Source organism: Stegastes partitus, unplaced genomic scaffold (genome assembly GCF_000690725.1).
Source record: "Stegastes partitus isolate 25-593 unplaced genomic scaffold, Stegastes_partitus-1.0.2 Scaffold367, whole genome shotgun sequence".
In the NCBI taxonomy this organism is placed as follows: Eukaryota; Metazoa; Chordata; class Actinopteri; family Pomacentridae; genus Stegastes; species Stegastes partitus.
In genome coordinates, this window is record NW_007578098.1 from 32,688 (window position 1) to 54,136 (window position 21,449).

The window sequence follows — 21,449 nt, forward strand, 5'->3', positions numbered from 1 at the left end:
GCTTTCTCTGGGTACAGTCCAAAGACATTCATGCGATGCGATTGTGAGTGTGCTTGGTTGTCTGTCTGTCTGCCTGTGTTGGTGTCCTGTCCTGTCCAGGGTTTACTTTGCCCCATGTCAGCTGGGAAAGGCTCCAGCCCATCATGATATTCTGCAGGATAAGGCGAGTATAGCCAATGGTTGGTAGCATTTTGTAGTGTGACTGATTGCATTGTACAAAGTTAGAGGCAAACCTTTTCATGAGATTCCCCAGCTAACTCTATATCGGGGCGACCTGTGGTGGCATTAACCTACAACTTCCCCTACTGACATCATACTTCTGAACTGGAGAGCCGGTAGCAGCCCGTCTCCCTCTCAAACCAGAATCAGAGCACCCGTCTTTGCTATTGTTAACTGGCCCACACAGTGACGTAGTGCTGAACGGATGTGCAAATGTGTCATGGAAAACTGTGCAAATGTCACCATTCTGAATATTTCTGTGTCGGCGCCTTGTGCCGGCAAGATGCCACCCTGGCTGCCTGCCAACGTTGCACATACCTAAATCCAGCACTGAGCCTAAACAAGGTGCTACATCGAGAAGAAAAAAAAGAAAAAGATAATCAGATAACAAACTGACAACTGAGTGGCAAACAGCTCTACCTTTGGCTGCACTCCACAGCCTTTAAAACCATTTCACTCGCAAAGTTTGAAAGTGCTAAGAAAGCTTTATGTCACCACCAGTCCTCTCTATTCAGGAGCAGAGACTAGGAGCCACACTCATAGAACTGGAGCTATATCCTTACCATAATGTGATTTAATATTAACAATTAGAAGAGCAGAACTTAAAGCAGCTGTTCCAGGGTTGCATAAAAACATTTATTCTAAGAGTCCTCGCGGGTCTACATGGCAGTCATGCCTGCACAAGCAAATGATGAAAGTAGATGGTGGAAAAAAAGACATTTTTTTGGCGCACAGCAGTTTGCCATGCAGTCTAAAATATTAACGAGATATCACTTTCTGTGCCACCTCAGTGTGAGTAATGTTCTCAGCCTGTCCACCTCTATAAAAACTGTCTGGCTCCATCACTGAGTGTTAAAATCACAGATGACTAATGCACCGAAATAGGCTTAAATGCAGCAATAACTCTACCTCTGCTATCGTTCAGAACTTTGCCAGAAATCACAACAGGTAACACAGCAAATGGTTTAAATGGTTTATTAAATATTGCATAATACCGAAGTCACAGCAGTGTATAGTATCTTTATTTTAATATTGTCAATGTAACAGCACTGCAAATTGAAGCAAACAAACCAAACCTGTTGCAGGTTGTGCGTCTTATCAAACCAGTCCATTCTTATGATTATTAATCATTATGTTGAAGCATCGTGTCACACTTTTAGGTACTTGTACAGTAACAGACAAGTTCTTAGTAAATGTTCTCCCCAACGTGGAGACTAGGACTAACGGGAAAACCATGGTTACATTAAATATGTCATGGATACATTTCAGTGACAAAAAAATGTAATGAAAATGAGGCACGATTTTGCGTCTAACATAAGGCATTATGATTCTCACAAATGGCAGCGTAATGTTCGTATGCATCAAACTTTCTGTGCTCAGTAACGCTCCACTCTGTGCTTTGCCAAAAATCCTTCAGGCAAATAAACCACCGCAAGGGACAGAGAGCTCGATGTGACACTCTCATCGCTCGCAGTCTATTTTTTATTTTACATATTTACAATCCTTCTGTGCCGTACTATTGTTTTTTTTTTTTTTTACATATTATGTGTACACTGCCTGCACCACATTCATATATTCATACATTCATACATCCTGTGATGTTTTAAGGAGCACAGAAATCACAGAAGCAGGATTTGCTCCGCGTTAGAACGACTGATTATTTGCCTGCTGTATAGTGTGTTTGAGACAGAGCAAACCTCTCTCCCTTTTGTTCCGTCATGGAAGAAAAACTATTTTAACGAGGCTACAGGTCAACAGACTCCCAAACAGTCAACACATTCATGAGGAGCTGCAGTTACAGAGGAACAAAAAAATGTTTAGCCAGCAGTGGAGGGAAGAAGAAAAAACATGCTTCTGTGGTGGAACAAAATACGTGAACATCATATCAGTGCTATACAGGCAAACCCACAATGCAGTGTATTATATTACGTGTTTTATCTTGCTGAGAAAATATTCCCTCGCTGATGTTGGCAAAAATAGTCAGTGGTGATCTGAACAGGAAGAAAAGCCTGATTTGACAGCAAACGTCAGAGGATGAAACACTGATTGTACTGAATTTGGTTAAATTAACTCATCAGTTGTTACACTTCATATATGTGGTCAATGTTTATCATCACTGCACGACTGCAGCTAATACATTCAGGTGCAAAAACAAAGACACAGTGAACGTACACGTCTACATCTATGAGTCTCACTGTCTTATATTTCTATAATTCACATTATGCTTCAGATTTTGTGTACTCAGGCAGTCATAAAGAGCTAAACAGAAAGACAGGACCACTGATAGTCTGGCAACAGTATCTTAGAATTGTATCAGCAGGGAAACGATGATCATAATCTTTGCACACAGCTTCTCGGAGCTTCAAAGCAACTTACTTTCAAACACTTTTCTTTGCAATTGCCTTACAAACTATACCCATCCGCTGCTCTGCGCAGGTCATAACAAGCACAAAGAATTACTACTTGACAGCTCTGCCAAGGATTGATGAGCAAAGTGCAGAGACTGATGACAACGAGGAATTTGATGAGAAAAAAGAAATAAGCCAAGAAAAACAATAGCTATCATCTTTCTATGTGTGTGTGTGTGTGTGTGTGTGGACGATGTATTCTGACATGTGGGGTCTGTTATAGGATCTGGCGGTGCTGGAGATGTGGGAGCTCTGTACTCGCAGGAAGACGGCTCTGATGTTTTGATAGCAGAATTGAAAGTAATCTCCCATCAGGGTGCTATTGAAGTTCAAAGAGCAGCATTAACCCTGTCATTACTTCTGTTTTCTTTAAGCTGAAGGTGCAGATATTGAGGTGGTGGCTGATAGTGTTTCATGCTCCGGTCTGATTTGTCAGACTCTTACTGATTTTACGGTGCATGCTGTACTGATGCTCACCTTAAAGTCATTACATATGAAAATATGTAGCCATACTTGGAAGGCCTCTTAAAGTTTTCTGTAGGCATTTACATGTACATATACAGTCTCGTCAGTAAGGGCATGGTTAAAATCTCAATATGCGTTTAAAAATCACTATGATAATATTCTAAGACACCTTGTCGGCTTTCGTTTAAAACATCAAATAGCTTTTGGTCATCGCTGATTAATCTGCTATTATCGTGTTAGGTGGGATCTTCCTAAATGACCAAATAGGAAGTTAAGTGCTACCACGCCTGTCCAAAGGTTGGGCTGAAGCCAGGCGTCTACCACCAGCTACCTTAGAGGCTTCAGCAAACACAGTTTACTTCTGTTTCGACAAAGGAGGTATAAAAAGGACAAATACATTGTCTCTGAAAATATAAGGTGTGCGTATACACAGTTTCGCTTCACTTTTATGAGACATGCAACACGATCCATGTGGTAACTGAGGAAAAGAGAAGCTAAGAGCACACATCAACACTTCAGTGTTTCTAGTCATGCACAGGACTGTGCTAATAACTTCTGTAGAACAACCTTTGGATAGAAAATCAAGGCAATACTGAACTGGTATCTAAAGCATCTGGGCTACACTGAGTTGTGAATGCAACACTGATTTAACAATTATTCAGAAAATGCAAAAGAAAGCAAAACAGGTATGTCGGACCAGTTTCTAAAGGCGCTTCGTACACAGGGCGTAATATATTTAAACTCAAAAGGGCTCTGATTTTAAACAGATTTCTTTCTAGTCAATGACATTTAATTTCACATCGTAAGTTGATCCAAACACTTAAAATTTTACTTAGAAGCAAAATCAAAAGGTTTGGATTTCTTTATTTTTTTTTAGATGTGTGGTTTGCTTCACTTTTTTGCCAATCATGTGTAACACCTCTGCTCCTGAAAGGTAGCTCATGACAAACAGCTCCAACACATAAAAATACATTCCGACTCCTTCAAGGTCCAGTTCATGTAATAAGATCCACTCTTTGATCCATACACTGCTCTGCTGCCGGCCTCTACGCTGAGGTGCTACGTAAACACTTGTTAAATTACATGGAGAAAATGGAAGCTAGGATTTGTACAACAAAAGCTAATTTGTGGAAGGTTTTCACAGAGAAATTCCTCGTGTGGAGACGGACGAATTCTGTCAAGAAGTGTGTAACGTGTGACCAAGGTGTACACCGTACTGAGGTTTGGCCAGTGAGCTGTCCCCGTCGTCGCCTCGTGCAGTTTGACATACCTCAGGCCGAACTGATCACTTTCCCAGACAAAACACATTCGCCTGGCTAAATGACTATTCTAACCAACAGCCATGCGCGGTAGTAATGACTTCCCAAGCTTGACAGGCAACCATGTGTTACAGCCAGATTAGATATCTTTACAGTTTCACCTCCTTCACGTAATTCCCAGGGAAAGTCCCAAACTGTTTTGTCCTCTTTGACGTACCTGTGGAGAAAAAGAACATTGATTAGAGAGATGAAAGGAAACAGATTGTCTCTAACATTAAAGGTTAATGTGACCCCAGATTAAGCACAAAAATAACCCCTTTGAGCTTTATTTAAAATTCTGTAAAAGGCCTGCACATGTACATTGCATTCAGTCCTTCTTTAGATATCCTATATGGAATAATAATGTGACACAGTGGAGATAACTCTACTTCTCCAGGAGCCCTGAGCATGCACATTGCACGCGTGCAGTCCTTTGCTGTCATTTTGCAGAAACCCTATATGGATTAATGCGACACAGTGAGTGTGACTGCAGCTCTGAGGAATCTATCTTGAGGCCCGCGGCACATACCGACGAACCAGCCGTCATCGCACTTCTCCATGACGCTGACGAGATCTCCCTCCTGCAGCTCCAGCTCGTCGTCATTCTGCGGAACATAACTGTACAAAGCCTGGAAACTGGAACAGCACAAAGAGATAAGTTGGCAAATGTGCAAAGCAGAGGGGACACAATATGTGAATGCTGCCTGGAAGTATATAAAAAAAAAAACGGTAAAACTGAAACTGAAACAGATCTTACTCACATTCCACAGCTGAGACGACTCGGCTCCGGGCTGCTGCTGTGGGACTGGGGTTGCTGGGAAATGATGAGAGATTGTTTACTGGGGTGGGGGTGCAGTCTGAGGACAGAGTCATTATGGTGGTGGGACAGGGTGCTGCAGTACCTCACCGAGGTCTCAGCTATATTCAAGATCTCATTACACACTGCCTCCTAGTAGTGGTAGTAGTCGTCAGAGAGAGACAGACAGCGGGCACACCGAGAGTCCCGGAGGAGGCCGAGGTGAAGTTGAAGGAGGGGAGGGGAGGTGACGAGTTAAAGAGGGAGGGAGGGAGGGCGAAGACAGGAAGGTGGGTCCAGTAAGTAGCAAGGAAGTAAAGGAAGCGATCCGTTAAAAGCCAGGAGGAAAAGTGAAGGGATGTTGGCGGAGCCCGGGAGAAGAGGCATGAAAAGGCAGGACACCAGAGTGGGAGCATGTAGACAGGAAACATGAGATATTAGTTCACTTTTACAGGATACTAGTCAGTATGAGCGTGCAGTATTAAAGGGAAGTGGAGATGTACAGCTTAAAGGAATAGTTCAACATTTTAGGTAGCGCTCTTATTTGCCTTCTTGCTGAAAGCTGGATGATAGGTTTGATTATACGTTTACATCTGTAATTTCAGTTTGAAGATGGAGCCAGTAGCGGGTTAGCTTAGCTTTACGAAAAGAGGTGAAAGCAAAGTTAACTTTATACACAAACAAACAAACAAAAAATCCGAGGTGTTTTTAGATGCAGATTGATGAGATGATGCCACTTGAAAATGAGAAAAATGGCTCATGATAAAGCTAGATAGAGAAGCCTGAGCTTGCTGACTAAAAAAAAAAAGGTTTTACATCTCAATATGTCATAGCATAGACACAAAGACACCCTTGAGTTGTACTGTAAGCCAAGTTCACCATAGCTGGGCTTCCTGTGTGTGAGCCGGAGATAATGGGTATCACAACTTTCTTTGTTAACCCAGGTTTCCTTCTCCAAGCTCTGGTCTCTGCTCCCATAAAAGATGAGTCTTTGACATATTATTTCACTCTTCATCTGCAAAAAAATGGACAAGTCGCCTGCTTGCCTGCTGCATATTGTATATACACTCAATGACTCTCAGTGCTTATTTCTAACATGACGGCTGCACATTAGAGCTCTGAAACTTTCAACTTCATGTATTTGAATATGATACTCAAGAAGTGCATAATGAAAGATGCGTGCAAATCGCTTTAATTTTTGGCTAAATCAAAGTGAAACTATTGTTTTCATTATTGATTAATTACTATCTGTGATAAACACCAATAGACTAATTTTCTAATCTGCGCTCTATTTGCTGCAAGGTCAGCAGCGTAAAACGGACTGGGCTGCAAATAAGGCCAAACATAAAAAGCTATTTATGCATTTTCTGCATCACATACAGTTTGCCTACTGTCACTGCATGGCTTCATTCAGTGGGACTACTTATCTACGGATCAAGAGGTTTGCAGATATCAGGTATTCACTCAGCTGAAAATCTGTATTGCTCAAAGAAAATCATCAGAAAACAAATTGGTGAAAGAGAGATGCCTCTTACAGCTGATGGAAAATACCAACGACTGAACATTACCTCCTCCAGAGCAGCTTGTAGCCCTTCCTGACACTGAAACTTAGACTTTAGGCTCAACATACCTGCTAACCCATTAATCTCACTTCGTAGTATTCCTCAGCACATCACTGCACCCTATTAAGAAAATATGCAGCACACAGCCGCGTAAAGTGCTTCTCTAAGATAGAATGCTAACGTTAATTAGCGGTGCTTCAGAGTTGCTGGTTGGTGAATTTTATTAGCTTCAGACAAAGCTGAGCAAGCTGTTCCCCTATTTTCAGGCTGTATGCTAAACTAATTACCTGGCTCCAGCTTCAGACTGATCATGAAAAGATTAAAGGAATATGAACCTGTTCATTTAACTTTCAGCAATAAAGATGCAAATCATTATTTTTCCCAAAATATTAAACTGAAAAAAAAGCTCTTTGTTATCTCACATGTCAAACATGTAGCACAACTATAGAAGACATGATGAAAGTTAAAGATGATGTGAGTAAAATGGATCTTTGAGTGTGATTTGTTTCAAAAGTTCAATGCACGATGAAGTCACATAACAAGCAACAGAGCAGTGGAGTTCCACAGAAACATTCTACCACCTTACCGCAAACGAGTTAACGTTGTTGTTATCGTGGATGTCAAACAGCATCACGGGGCTTCTGGAGCTCCGTCCGTGATGGTCGGCCTCATTCTTCACAAACTGCAACACATCAGCACCGACGTTTCAAAATTAGAGCTTTTCTTTGGAGATTATTTACCTGTAAATATTATTACACTTCAGAGGCAGTCGGGTCGCGTTTCCCTTTAGGTAGAAATTTCAACCTCGCAACAGCTTTTGAAACAGAAGCCAACACGTGAAACCTATAAATACTCACTAATAAAAGTGTCACTGTCCTAAATAAACTTCCAACCTCTAGTGGCATCTCAGTTATCACACCTCTGCGTGGAACGGCAACAACATGCAACCATATGCTGAATTTTATGAAGACGAAGTAACGTGAGATCTCAGATCAATCCTGGAAATACAGGCACAATATCTCCTCTTGGTCCTTCGCAGTTGGGAAATGTGAAACTCACTATATAAACACTCAAACACTGTAAAACATTTGCGTGTTAGTAGCGCACACACCACATGCAGGTGTAAGCAATGTGACCACTCTGTCTTTACTAAACCAGCAGATCATTTCTCCATAAGGCTTAAATCAACTCCAGGTCAAATCTACTCGTCTGTATTTTTACACATGAATGTCTGCTTCACTACTTCAAAAACATCTACTGCAAGAATCAAACTGTGGCCAGAAGCCCATGTTCCAGAGTGAGCCTGAGATGCAACACCACACACCATGCAGAAGATACCTCTGCAGGGCTATTCTGCCTGCTGCCCGGGGCTCCACGGCCCCTGTCCCCCTCTGCGCCTTCCCCCTCTGTCAACTCCTTCTCCCCCCTCAGCCAGCCCTCCAGCACCGGCCCGCCGCAAGGGCTGACGCTGCGTGACAGATGTGGGGAGGGAGGGGAGAGCAGGAAGTCCTCTCCCTGAGGTGGGGTGAATGTGAGGAAAGGAGTGGCGGAGCTGGGTCTGGGCGGGTATGGCGGGGGCAGAGGGGAGGCAGATGGGGAGGCCATGGGGGAGATGCAGTATGGGCTGCCGCTGATGGGAGGCACGGGGCTGGCAGAGAAAGGCGGGGGCAGGTACTCGCCGCAGCGGTAGGACACGGTGGGCAGCGGCGGCAGGGGAGGGGTGGGGGCGGCAGGAGGACTCCCACCTCCCACGGTCAGGGAGATCCACTCAGAGGAGATAGCGTGGACCTCAGGGGACACAGAGCGGCGGGGGGAGCGAGGGAGAGGCAGGGGGGAAGTGGTCAGACGATTACGATACAGCTTTTTATCGCAACAGGGTCGTGGGAGGAGAAAAAAGATGGAGGCAGAGAGAGGAGGAGGAGGAGGAGGGGATCAGAGAAAGGAAAAGGAAATGAAAGAGGAGACAAATTGAGTGGATAAAACAAATTAAAAGGTGGGTGTCAAGGTAAACACAGAAGGGACTACTAATAAAAATGTAGGTTACCCTGCACTACATCTGAGTTTGGTTGAGTTCTTACCTGAGGAGAAGCGTTGGTGCTGCGCTGTGGCGACTGGCTGATGGGGGGGTCGGGGTACTCAACCCCGTTTTTGACGCGGGGTCGTTTGTGCACTTCTACGTAGGTGACGGGGAAGATGCCTTGGCGATTGGTGCCTGAGATTTTGCCTTCATACCAGTTCTCATCAACTCTGCGAATCAGTGTGATCCTCTCTCCCTAAACGCACACAAAGTAGGTTCAGAGCATTCATAATAAACATGTCGATGTGAAAATGAAAACAAAAAAGTCTGACTAAGTTTGTAATGACTAATTCCCAATCCTCACCTTTCTGAAGGACATTTCCACCACTGTGTCTCCATTGAAGTTGAAGCGGGCGACAGCCTCTCCATATTCCAACACCTGCACCGGGGCACTTTTCTTTGGCTGTGCTTTCTCTGTCGGAGGAAGGAGCTGTGTAGGAAGACAAATGGCAAAAACTGACTGATCAAGCAAATACAAAATGACTGGACTTGACCTGCAACAGCTCAACAACAAAAAAGCAAAAGGTAGGTGGGAAAGACAAAGACGCTATTTCTGAATCACTATCAAAAAGAAGGGAATTACAGTTGAATGTATTATTGAACAGCAGTGTCTGCTATTAGCTGTTCTTGAAATTTTACTGGGAGTAAAAGAATAGACAGACTGAACATACCTCAACGTAGCTTCGAGGGAAAATACCAACTCTTCCATGATGCTCGCCCTCGTACCAGTTTTGATCCACTTGTCGAATGATGTACACAATGTCTCCCTTCTGAAATGGTAATTCCCTTAACAAAATATGTTGACAGATTAGTTTCTCACCTAATGGAAAAAGCAAGTCAGATGGGTGGGATATGCAGCATCATTTCACATTCTAGGAACACTTACGCTGTACCACTACCACTTTCCTGCTGTTCTAAACAGTAATTTCCTGCAATTGTCAGATGTTTTTTGGCACCATTCTTTAGAAATTGGTTACCTCAACTGTGATATCTTGCAGTGACCCTAGAAGTCCTTTAGCAAAGTCTAAAGCTGATATATACATATAATACTATATATATAGATGCTGCACTGGACTGCTATTAATTATAGGGCCTTAATTTTATCTTGTCCACCATGTTTGTACACAAAGTCTGATGATTTCTACTTACTTTAGAGATTCTGCTCTGAAGTCAAAGCGAGCCATGGCTGGAGTTCTCTGTGTGGATATAAAGAAGAAATTGGGTGACACTTATTTTAAGGCTACACCTGCAAAAGCGTTATTCATGTCATCGTACTGAGTTGGTGAAAGTTTTCCTAAAGACTAAAGACTCAGAGGTTTTTCTAGACTTTGTTGTGAGCTGTAAATCTGTCCGAGTTGTCCTTTGAGTGCCCGCTTTGAACATAAATATTCTACCAATGACAGGAATGTTGCGCTTGTGACCGACTAGGTTACCTGACCTCTGAAGCATGCTCAGTTTTAAGCTACTGTGTGTTATTTATTGTAAAACGGTCTGGCTAAGAGAGAAGGCGCACTTTAGCAAAGGGTGTAACTAACACCAGTAACATCGACAGTGTGAATTTGTAACTGACGTCAAAATGTGACAAACTCGACTCATATTTTGTCCTCTGTCACTTCTCTCACCCCCTGAATTTTTGACCCAGACGAAAAAGCCATCTGCTTCTGCAGAGATCCTGCTGACAAGCACGTCACACTCTCGTACACAACCTGACTCACACACAAAGGGAGTCACACGCACGCTGCCATCTTTCTTCCTGCTTATAGTAGGATAAGACACAGCCCTGTATTGTACCTCTACGCCTGATTTCCGTTTCTCTGCGTTATCTGTGATGTTAAGCAGGTCTCCGAAACGCTCATTGGTGATGAACTGGTGGTGTGTCGGGACAATGCTCGTGTGTCGCCTCGATGCTGTATCAGCCTCTTCCTGTTCCCGCTTCAGCCGCCGCTGCTCCTCCAAGATTTTCTGCCAGGAAACCAAAGAGAGCTGTTTGTCCCCTCTAGATATGGGTCTCCTCGACTCATTTATTCATGCGACACATTTTTTTTTTGTTATGTATGACATATATGTCACTCCTTCATTACACAGCTCTCAATGCTGCCCTTTGGGAGGTTGAATTAACACGTTTTGCTTAAATTTAAAGAAAATTCACCTCTTTGTCCCCATGACGCCTCCTCAGTACTTCATCCTGGCTTTCTCCATGAGCTGGGGACGAGTCTGAAACAGAAACACAGAGGTGAATCTGCTGCTACACTTTTTCCACTGACAACCTCAAGGCAAACTAATGAAATAAAGAACAAAAACATTTTCAATTCCAGTGAACAAAATCATAAATATATACATTAAATATAACAACGCATGCTTTAAATGAACACCATCATTTTTGCATCACTAAAAACAAAGAGCACACACTCACATAAAAGAAAAAGCCAAATGTAATCCTGCATGCACATAGGAATGAACACAGAATGAGCCAATATGTGTTCATGAAAAACAAATGCAAGAAAGAAAATATGACACCTACTGTATCCTGGCAAAAAACAAAAAAAACAAAACATGATCATGGTTTCACTGATGTTGATCGACCAACCAGCATCCATTATTTTAAGTTTTACTTTATCATTACTTAATTTGCTCCCCATAGATGTTTCATTCTGTGTCCCAGTGAGGGCCACAAGAAACAGCTATTAATGTTTCAGGTTTGTGCCTGATGCTTCTTCTGTTACATAAAAAACAAAAGTCAAAGCAGGAATCATCCTGGAATGAAAAATGATAGATGTGAACAGTCCCAAAAAGCAGAAAGAATACAAAAATGGGCACGATAGGACATCAATTTGAGAAACCGTATGCAATGTTTTAACACAAATATCCTGCTTAAACATTACAAATGAATTCAGTGATTGTAGTATTATGTGGTACAGGTATATATTACAAGTTAAGGCATTCAAAGTTACTGCCTTGTCACAACATCGCAATGATGGAATAAAATACTTGATGTAATGCTTATGCAGCCTCTAGCACTCATGCATACAACTCAAATCTGATGTCCAGGGAATATATACATTACCAAAAGCTTCCTGAACCTCCTACAGTCACTGAAGTGTTTTGATGCGTTTGTGGGATCATATTCATTCACAGTGAAATGGCAGAGCACCAAACAGCACACTCAGAATGAGATGGAGGATTCCCTGTCACTTTGTAAACACACCACACAGACTACAGATGGAGGGTGGCGGCATTGCTTTGTGGAGAAAAGGGACACAAGGTGAAGATAGAGTCGAGATAGATGAGTGACCACAGAGGGAGGAGGGAGGATGGTGACAGTGGTGAAGGGATGGAGATAGCCACCTCTGCGGTGAGCTGCCAGCGGCTGCAGTAGGTTCCCGTTGGCGTCCAAGCCCTGCCCGTTACTCAGGTGGTCAGTGTTGCTTCCCTCCCCGTTACTCAGCCTCTCCAGGACCTCCAGGGAGGATAAGCGCTGTGGGATGAGAGGTCTTAGCTCAGGGGACAGGCTGCTGGGCCTCTGGGTGCCCATTGCTACCTTGGTGGCTAACAGTGTCCTTCGAGTTTGGCTGGACTGCAGGTTCTTCCTCAACCGGAAGGGAGCAGGGCCCATGAGGAAAAGGTTTCCGGGCAGTGTGGTCTTCTTCTCTGAAGCTGGTGGCCTCTCCTGTTGGGTTGTTGCCTGCTGCCTTTCATGCCTGAGGATGGTGGTGAAGCGGGTGTAGGAGGCTGGGCAGGAGCCTTTGCATTTGCTGGGTTTGAGGAGGAGTTGATGGTTCAAGTGGTGCAGCAGGTGGTGGTGGTGGTGGTGGTGGAGGTGGTTGTGCTGTGGAGGGGAAGCTGTAAGCAGCACTGAGGGACTCTTTGATCCACTGACATTTTGGTGGATCAGTTCTTGTGAATTTTTACTGAAGATCTGCTCAACTTCGGCCTCGGTGTTGCAGGGGGAGTCAGTCCTGACGTTATTTCCGTCCTCTGAGGAGGAAGCAGCCTCCTCCACAGTCACACTGTCTGGGGACAAGGCCTCCTCTGCAGAGCTTTTACCCTCAGTCTCCACTAGGGAGCAGACATCTGTCTGTGTGGCATCGGCAACCAAAAGGGACTCCGCTGACACTGCAGACGCCATGTAGAGATGGGCAGGGCTGTGGCTGGGGCTGTGGTTGTGGTTGTGGCTGGAGTGCAGGGTGGGCAGGGAGGAGGAGCGGCTGGGAGCAGAGCTGGACCGCTGGATGATCATTTCAAACTCATTGACCCGTGACGACACAGCATCCCGTGGAATGCCACCCCCGCCCTCTGACCTCTCACCCTCCTCTGCCTTTGCCTTCTCAAAAAGAGAGGCCAAGCTGCGAACACTGCCATGGGGGCTGCAGCCAGCTGAGCTGGGCCTCTGGATGTGATGCATGGTCCTGTACAGGCTGGAAAACTCAGAGGTGCTCCTTCTGATTGCAGGGGAAACATTCCTGAGACCATCAGCACACTCACTGAAGTCTGAATGTTGCTCACTCTCCCTTTCCTCTGCTCCAGCACAGTCTGTGTCACATGGCCCTGTGTAGAGATCCTCACAGCTGTGGGCCTTTGGGTGCCTGACAACTCTAGTCCTGCTCTCCTGACCGTCGCCACTGGGTGGCAGCAGCTTGGGCTTGAACTTAGAGGGCAGGATTTGGGGTATGCAGGCTTTGGCAGCAGATAGGGACTTCTTAGTCTTACACTGGTTACCTATTGCATTACTGGCAAGAACCGATCGACTATTTACAGAGGAGCAGGGTGAAATTATATAGCCATTCCCACCTTTATAATCCACTGGCAAGCATGCAGGACAACAGAATAAACAACATATTAGATTACAATGGTCACAGGTTTACACACATACACACTAAAACAGTCAGGCACATTTCTAAAGTTCTAAAGTTCCATCAAAGTAGATGAGAAGAGGAAGCAGACTTGATGCACTGTGCATCAAGTAATAGATGACTGTTATACAAACAGCATGGTACTGCAGTGGAGAAATATGCTTTGTAAAAATGGAACCAGGGGAAATGTACTGTCTAACAGCTTCTTATATTATCAATATCACAGTAAACAGCAACATATCAGAGGAGAAAAAAAGTATTAAAATAGAAATATACCATGAATGTTATGTGATGTTGGAGGTTATATAGGAATCCTTAACAATGACTGCAGAATTGTAAAATTTAAAAACAAACCAAAACAAAAAAAAAATTCAAATCTTTTATCCATTATGTATTCATGTTAGTAGTGAAATGTCCTCCCACTGCATTCACCTCCTCCACAAATCTCCTCTAATTTTAGCAATTATAGGCAAACGGCTGGGGTGATAAATGGCTGCTGGCATTGCTGTGAATCCACTGCTCCCCTACACGGTTGTAAAACTTTATACGTATCCTGAGTCAACCTACCCGGTAAAACACGAGTGTCAAAAACCTCTGATAAATACTCATGTCAGTTCCTGGCTATAGTATGCTTGTGACAGCACTGCAGATGGCACTGGGAAATGACACAACACTTTCACATGCTGCGAGGCACGTCTGTAGCATGAGTGACCAATCTGTTGCAGTCATATCTGCCAGAAAAAACACACACTGAGGAAGCCGACTTGATATTATATCCATGGCAAGGAAACAGTTACTATTCTGGCGTCTGAAAATCCCTGGAGGAGGCTCAGTTCTTTACGGCACGAAGAAATACAGATATTTTTTGTTTCTTGAGCACAAGACAGAAACACATGATGAAGTGTTCGGTTTCGCGCATTTGGCTATTTCTTAGAACTTGTCGACACTAACTTCTGTGTCATGAAGAGTAATGATCAAGGTGGTGCCTCTGGCAGGAGACTAATGGAGGTGCATGCTAGTCAGTTGACTGGAGAGCCAAATTCATTTACTGCACGGTAATACAATTCAAATGGGGGAAAAAACAAAACTACCTTTATATATACATACATAATTCTGCCCTTGCAATATTTATGTTAGTTAATACAACAGTTAGTATTGTAGTGACTATACCAAACTTTAACTGGGGAGGGCAGTTTCCAGAGTGACTGTTTGTGTCTTCCCAATTGTAACGACATGTGCTGGGTCACACTGTCCCTTCCTTTCTCTTCCTTACATCTCCTCTTCTCTCCTCCCCCAGTGTTTCTCTCCCTGGCCATGTGCGCAGGCATTCCAGCTCCTGACCTCACACTGACAGCTGACTTCCTCATGCCTGCCCACCCTCTGTGTCCCTCCTGTTTATCTCAGCCCTGTCTGGCCGGGTTGTAAAGAGCAGAGCGCTGTTTATCTCGCTTATACCTCCTCATCCATCCCCTCCCTGGCCCTCCGCTCCCTGGCACTGGATCACTCTGGAGTCTTGCCCTAAGCCTGCCTAGTGACTGGCGACTCACAACTGGAGCAAGAGGGGGGACAAAAATCCCCAAGGTTAGCTTCCATCGACTTAACAAGACAACCTCACTCCCTGGATGAGTTTTTTAAAGCAGATGGCCAGTACACGTTTCATGAAAACATCCATGGCATCAATAATAAATCAAAAGCTGTTGAGGGAATGAATGCTGTGAGGTGATTGGCCAATGCTGTGAGGTCTGGTAGCAAAGAAAATGTGTGAATTCCAACAGAAAAGTAAACAGAAACACATGTATCCCTGTCTGACAATTTGAATGGTCCAACATCAGTGTCTGTAACTCGTTGGTTCTGTCTCAGCAGGAAAGGCCTTTAATGGCCTGCTGTTACTGTCTACCACGTCCACATACACACACCTTCCATTTTACTGGCCACATATGTAAAGTGGCGGGTATCCTACCTTTAGAGGAGGAGGAGCTTCCATGGCGCTTGTTTAGAGCCCGTAGACCTTGTAAGGGAATGTCGCCGCCCTCCAGGACACTCTTGTAAACATGGCGGTCGCATTCTGGAGCCGCAGGCTCACCCGTGGATGATCCACTGTCCTTCTCCACCTCGCTGTGTCCAGACTTGCTCGAGGAGCTAGATGGCAAAACAGAGGAACGCAGACAGCTAATTAAACACAGTCAAATTCATTCAGAGGAGTTGTGTTGCAGTTTTTTTATGATAAACAGAGGCGCACAAATTGGTTAATGTGCTGTCATATGGTTCTTATTTAGCATATCTCGCGGTAATTCCTGTCTCTGCAGACTTGTGGGAAGCAAAATAATCAGAGACAGAAAAAGCCAATCTTCTGGAAAAAAGTGCAGAATTTAGAGGCTGATGCTGAGGGAAGACAGTGGCTACAACAGATATCTTGGCATTCCAGAGGGGCCAGCAGGACAGATTTCTATAAATATTCTCTGAACATTCCCACATGGTGCATCAGGCCCTGCCATGCACCTGTACAACTCTCAGGTTTACTCTCCTTCACGTGCTGTCATGTGTTACTGACACTGCTCCTCTGTCGGGACTAAAAAAACATGGCCATTAACCAGACAGAGGCTCCAGTAAGGGAAATAAAACCTCTCACAAAACCTTTTTACTAGTGTTAGTAGAAAGGGGAAAACATTTTCCAAAATGTGCTCAACATCTGAAATTTTGCCAAGTCAGAGTGTTACACGCCTGCACAAATGTATGGATACATTACTCTCCTTGTTCACTACCTCAACAAGAAGCTCTTTCATGGCTATTAGAAAAACGTGTGCACTGATGACTGTAGGGATCTATTAAATCACGTTAGCTCTCGGTTACTTACAAGAATTTATGTAAACGCTTGAAAGGGAAACGTACAGTACAGGAGCCATGCAGGACCTAAAATAATCTCTCAGGAAAGTTCTAGTGAAATCAAATGCCAGTGTGAAGCCTGAGAGAGACGCAGTAGCAGCAGCACAAGAGTGATGTTTATTTATCTGGAATGATGAGGAGGGCCTTCAAAACGCCTGTTATTGAGCATGCACTGTTGCATCATGATGACTCTAATTCTGAGTTTATACAAATAAGATCATTAATTAACAATATCTGCTTGCTGCTTGAGTTGTGTATTTCCATGACAACAACAATCATTCACATACAGGGGGCTGTGCTGCCTGAAAACACATGGTTTGGGATTTTACAATCAAATATCATCTTTACAAGGAGGTTCTTTAAAATGTCTCCAATTTCAAACAGACTCCAAGAGGGAGAAAAAAAACACATGTGCCCACCATGAACGCATGTGCCTTTGAAGGAAGTCAGTTTATGAGCTGAGGTTTCCTTTGAAAACTTTTGGGTAAGTGAACTTCCACCGCCCTTTCATCAGGGAAGTCTTCCTTTCAAATTAACAACAGATCATTGGATTAAAAAGCTGGATTAGGAACCTCCTGTCAAATACTTGGCCATGATGACTTAATGATTGCAGCAGATGGAAAGTTCTTTGCAGAAATGGAGGGAGACGTTTATTTTCACTGGACTGTAAACGCAAGACAGTTACTGTTGCTCCGTCTTAAATTCCTTACATTTTATTGCACAAACAAAAATAGAAGATGTCAATCTCATCAGACAGCAACAAAAAGATCACGGGCTTGGGAAGCTTTGTTTTAATGTGAGCTCGCATCATCTTTCATAATCCAGTTGCTGGTCACACACACACACACTCAGTAGGAGATAACGGTTTTTAAGTTATGCAGCAGCTGGGTGAGTTCCCTCTATCCCAGTGACATCCAGGTTGCTGTCTTTAAATAAATCACCACATAGCAGCCATGTTTCCACACTACAACCACCCACCCCCCTAAAAAAAATCAAATAGAGACAGAGGACACACTGTTCTGGTAGCTTTTTGCCTTATTAATAGGATCTCCTCAGGAAGCAGGAGTCCCCCCGCTGCTGGCGGACGCGCTCTACAGGGTGGAGGGATCGCTCACTGACATTTATCCCCATAACAAGCCGTAAATAACCATCTACAAACTGGAAGGATGAAGCAAGATTTAAAGCACAAGTATTCAAATAGGAAGGAGAGGCATGGACTTACTACTGCTGCAGGTCGGAGGCTGTTTCCAGGGGGCTGAAAGAGGGGGCAGTCTGCAACAAACCAAACAAAGAAGTCATTGATAGATCCACAGGAAGGTCTCCTCCAGCTAGAACAGAGGCAGGGGCATTAGCTAGGGCCAGATTCTCTCTGCGTTTCCTCTCTGCCGTTCACTCGCTGCTCTGGGTTTCTGTCTCGGGCACCCGGGGTTCTGAGCTTCTCTGGACTGGGCTTGGCATGGAGGAGTAAGCGTGTGTTTTGGCCTGCACGCAAGTTGGAGAAAACAAGCGGCAGTAAAGAGAGTGGAAGGGAGGGAGGGGGGGTGGGCGTGCATCGGTCAGGGGGCGCCCATGCGGGGAGGGGGCTGTCACAGGCTCAGCCAATGGGCTGCTGTCTCCCAGTGAAGCCATCTCTTTTGTCTGGTATTGAGTCACTCTCATTACCAGTGGACCAGACCGGGAGACAATTAACCAGCTGGTGGTGCAACGAGGCCAAATTACACACACTCACACTCATACACACTCAATATTCCACCTCACACACTTGTCAAAATGGACACAAATGCTCAAAGTAAATACAGTAAAACACATTCATTGTAGAAACTGATAATTGTGTTATGAAGACAAAGAGCCAGTACGTAAAAGGTAAAAAGAAATAAACTGTGAGCACAAAGTGAGTAAGGGCTAGAAAGGGCTATAAGAGTAAGTTGTTATTTAGCAGCAGATATTGTCTCCAAAACACAGTGTCTGGGGGGGGGTGGGGGGTCCTTCATTCAGCATGGTAGCACCAGCACCAGCATTTTGAATGGTTTAGAGCCAACTAAATTTAGCCCACTGTTTCTGTTGCTTTCCTCCTTTCGGACGTCACAGCAGGTAAAAATAACAGACGTGACACGGGCACTATGAATAAGAGCACAAGTGTTGTTTGCAAATACGATTGCACAATCCCCATCCCAGCCAGCCTGGCCCTGCTGTTAATACCACATCCACTTCCCCACGGCACGGCCAAGCCTCCGCTTCCCACACCGATGACCAGAAAGGGAACATTCTGAACAGCTCATTTGCCACAACATGCCTTTCCACTTAGTTGCCAGGGCAGAATGATCATTAATAACCTTTCAGAATAAGTGCCTATCTTTATAAGAACGGAACATCAGGCTGGCAGGTCTATAGTCTGATCTATTTATAAAGCCAAATGTTCCATGTCGACTTGGAGAACACAACAGTGTCACTGAATAATCTGCAGCTCTTCCTTGCTCCGCTACGTCTTGTATCCCCCTCAAATCTGATATCAGGGGGAGAGGTGTCCTCTGACACCCCCGGGTAATTGGGCTTACACACACACTGCATCAATGGAAAGTAAACAGGAAACAAGCATGGAGGGCTTATCTGGAGGAAAGGAATGGAATCTTAATCTGGTTATTTACACGATGCCTGATTAGTGTCACTTTATGTGAACTTTTCTTTCTATAAAAGGGCAAACTGCTCACTTTCAAACTAATCCCACACTGATATCACCAACATCACATTATATTGTGACAGTCACTTTTTAAAAAAATCCAGTTTATGAAATAAAGGTGGCATATAGAAGATAAGGGGTTGAGAATGGAAAAGACAGATGCTATAACTGGTTTGACGTATCAGGTACAAATGCACATAACGGATGACTCGCTTCAAGCTGCAACAGTGTGAAAGGTCCAAAGCTGTATATGGACATGAAGGAAGGCCTCTGTGAGTCAGTGGAACACCGATGACAATGTTTCTTCAGAATTTCATGTGCATGTTTCCTAACAGGTGCCCCCGGCTACTCAGAGCTCAGACTCCTGTATGCCGCTTTCATATTCAAAATAGCGATCATGAGTGGGTCATGGTAACATGAATCCCATTCTTTCCAGGACCTTATTTGTGTTGATATGTTCTCATGAAAACAAACAGCTCCCCCAGTGTGAAGGGCCTGTTATAGCCTCATCTCCCCTCCACTAAATGCTTAAAGGTAAAGGTTAAGTGTATAACAGAGGTTAAATATGAAAGCACAATGAGCTGGCAGGCTTATAGAGTTGCCTCCTTTAGAATATGTCAGGTGGTGGGGGGGAGGCTCTATGTAACTCAGCGCTGAGACAGTGTGGCAGCAGCCCCCCACGTCAGCATATGCTCGACAGATGGAGTCACTCTGTCGGTTGTAGGGAGTCAAAATGCTCTTCCTGGCCATAGATATGCGTGGAATTCCAGCTCCAGCTAGACATGCGTATCGATGAGCCACAACTGTCACTGGATGTGTTTCCAGACTCCTCCTGAACCTAGAACTTGTCAATATTAATCAAGAGGACCATTACTGTGATTACACACAGGTGTCACTCTTACTCAGTGGCTATTGGGTGACTGGAAGTGGCCACGAGTAGACAAGTAGTGATGGTTTATTAGGCCAGGATGAAGAAGAAGAAGAAGAAAGAAAGACTGCGGATTAGGGAACGTATTACTTACAGTAAGCCTGCTCTTTAGAGGTATTTGGTTGACAACTGGCTAATTAGCAGTGTAAAACCACACAAAGACTGCTATAAAGATGTGGATCAAAGGAATCAGACGGCCTTTAAGCATTGTCAGAGATGGTTCCCCTTATTAATATACTTCTTCATTAGTAGAAGTGGTTCCTCTCAGTGCTTTGAAAGTATAAACAAGACCTAACCGAGGCCAAGCCAAGAAGGCCAGGCTCTTCATTTAACCCCTGGGCACTTTCGTTTTTACAGACTTCCAGTCATATCTTTCCTCCAGTAATACCAAGTGAGCACTGATATGTCAATCAAACTCCAATGAGCCAGTGTGTCTGGCTGAGCCTTAAGGTCAAATGCTGCACATACCAGGTGCAGCTTTAGAAGTGACTTTGACATTAAACAGGAGCCAGTCATCAAGCCGAGCTCATCTGGCAAACATCCAGGCGGCCATGAGACAGAGTCGGCCGCCTTCACCGCTAAACCTCCTCCACATATACACTAACCTGGAACGGGAGACTCTGCCCCTGCGTCTGGCTGATGCTAGGACATGACCTCATGTCGTAGCCAGTGGTGCCACCTCATATGATCCAGGGTGTGGCGGTGGGGCTCTGACTGACAGCGAGCGAGGAGAATCAACATCTGTTTGTGGGCAGCCACTGCTACACTTGTCTGGTGCCAACTAAGGCCGGAGGCACGGGTTTGTCATGACACTGTATACTGCTGCAACATGCCTGCACCCCTTTGGATATTTTGGTAAATATACCAGATAGCAGACAGACAGCAATTATTATTTCAAGTGCTGGGGATTATACTGGAGCCTAATGCTCGCGCGGACTTCAGCCTCTCCAAGTGAGGAGTGACTTCTGGATGAATCATCCAGTCCGGGCCTCTAGCTTATGATATGTTTTGCAGTTGGCGGGATGCACATCAAAATGAATAAAACAAAGCGATCCTCTTGGGTGCTGAGTCAAACACATGAAAGAATAAGGAACTCTGCCACAGCTGGCAAGAGATCAAAACATCTCATTGTAAAGAAAATATGATGATGATAAACAGGCCTGCTATAATGTAATTGTTAAAGATTGGCCTTGTGCTACTGCAGGTCTAGAGTAATAATAATCAATAATCAGCCCTATTAAACTTTAATTGTCTAAATTGCACAGGGCGAAAGGCTACAGCTAACT

At 44.3% G+C, this 21,449-nt stretch overlaps 1 protein-coding gene across 1 annotated transcript in view; it reads right to left on the reverse strand.

The window, feature by feature from the left end:
* Nucleotides 1-1,178: 1,178 nt before the first annotated feature.
* Nucleotides 1,179-21,449, reverse strand: part of sorbs1 (sorbin and SH3 domain containing 1) — a 37,938-nt gene continuing 17,667 nt past the window's right edge. Inside the window, exons 15-28 of the mRNA XM_008284619.1 lie at nucleotides 17,781-17,830; nucleotides 15,636-15,814; nucleotides 12,171-13,625; nucleotides 10,975-11,039; nucleotides 10,617-10,787; nucleotides 9,975-10,021; nucleotides 9,497-9,611; nucleotides 9,130-9,255; nucleotides 8,827-9,021; nucleotides 8,087-8,608; nucleotides 7,335-7,430; nucleotides 5,152-5,339; nucleotides 4,920-5,026; nucleotides 1,179-4,568 (exon numbers count right to left, since the gene is read on the reverse strand). Of these exons, the coding sequence (XP_008282841.1) occupies nucleotides 4,501-4,568; nucleotides 4,920-5,026; nucleotides 5,152-5,339; nucleotides 7,335-7,430; nucleotides 8,087-8,608; nucleotides 8,827-9,021; nucleotides 9,130-9,255; nucleotides 9,497-9,611; nucleotides 9,975-10,021; nucleotides 10,617-10,787; nucleotides 10,975-11,039; nucleotides 12,171-13,625; nucleotides 15,636-15,814; nucleotides 17,781-17,830 (3,384 nt within the window). The 3' untranslated portion in view covers nucleotides 1,179-4,500. The remainder of the gene's footprint in view (nucleotides 4,569-4,919; nucleotides 5,027-5,151; nucleotides 5,340-7,334; nucleotides 7,431-8,086; nucleotides 8,609-8,826; nucleotides 9,022-9,129; nucleotides 9,256-9,496; nucleotides 9,612-9,974; nucleotides 10,022-10,616; nucleotides 10,788-10,974; nucleotides 11,040-12,170; nucleotides 13,626-15,635; nucleotides 15,815-17,780; nucleotides 17,831-21,449) is intronic.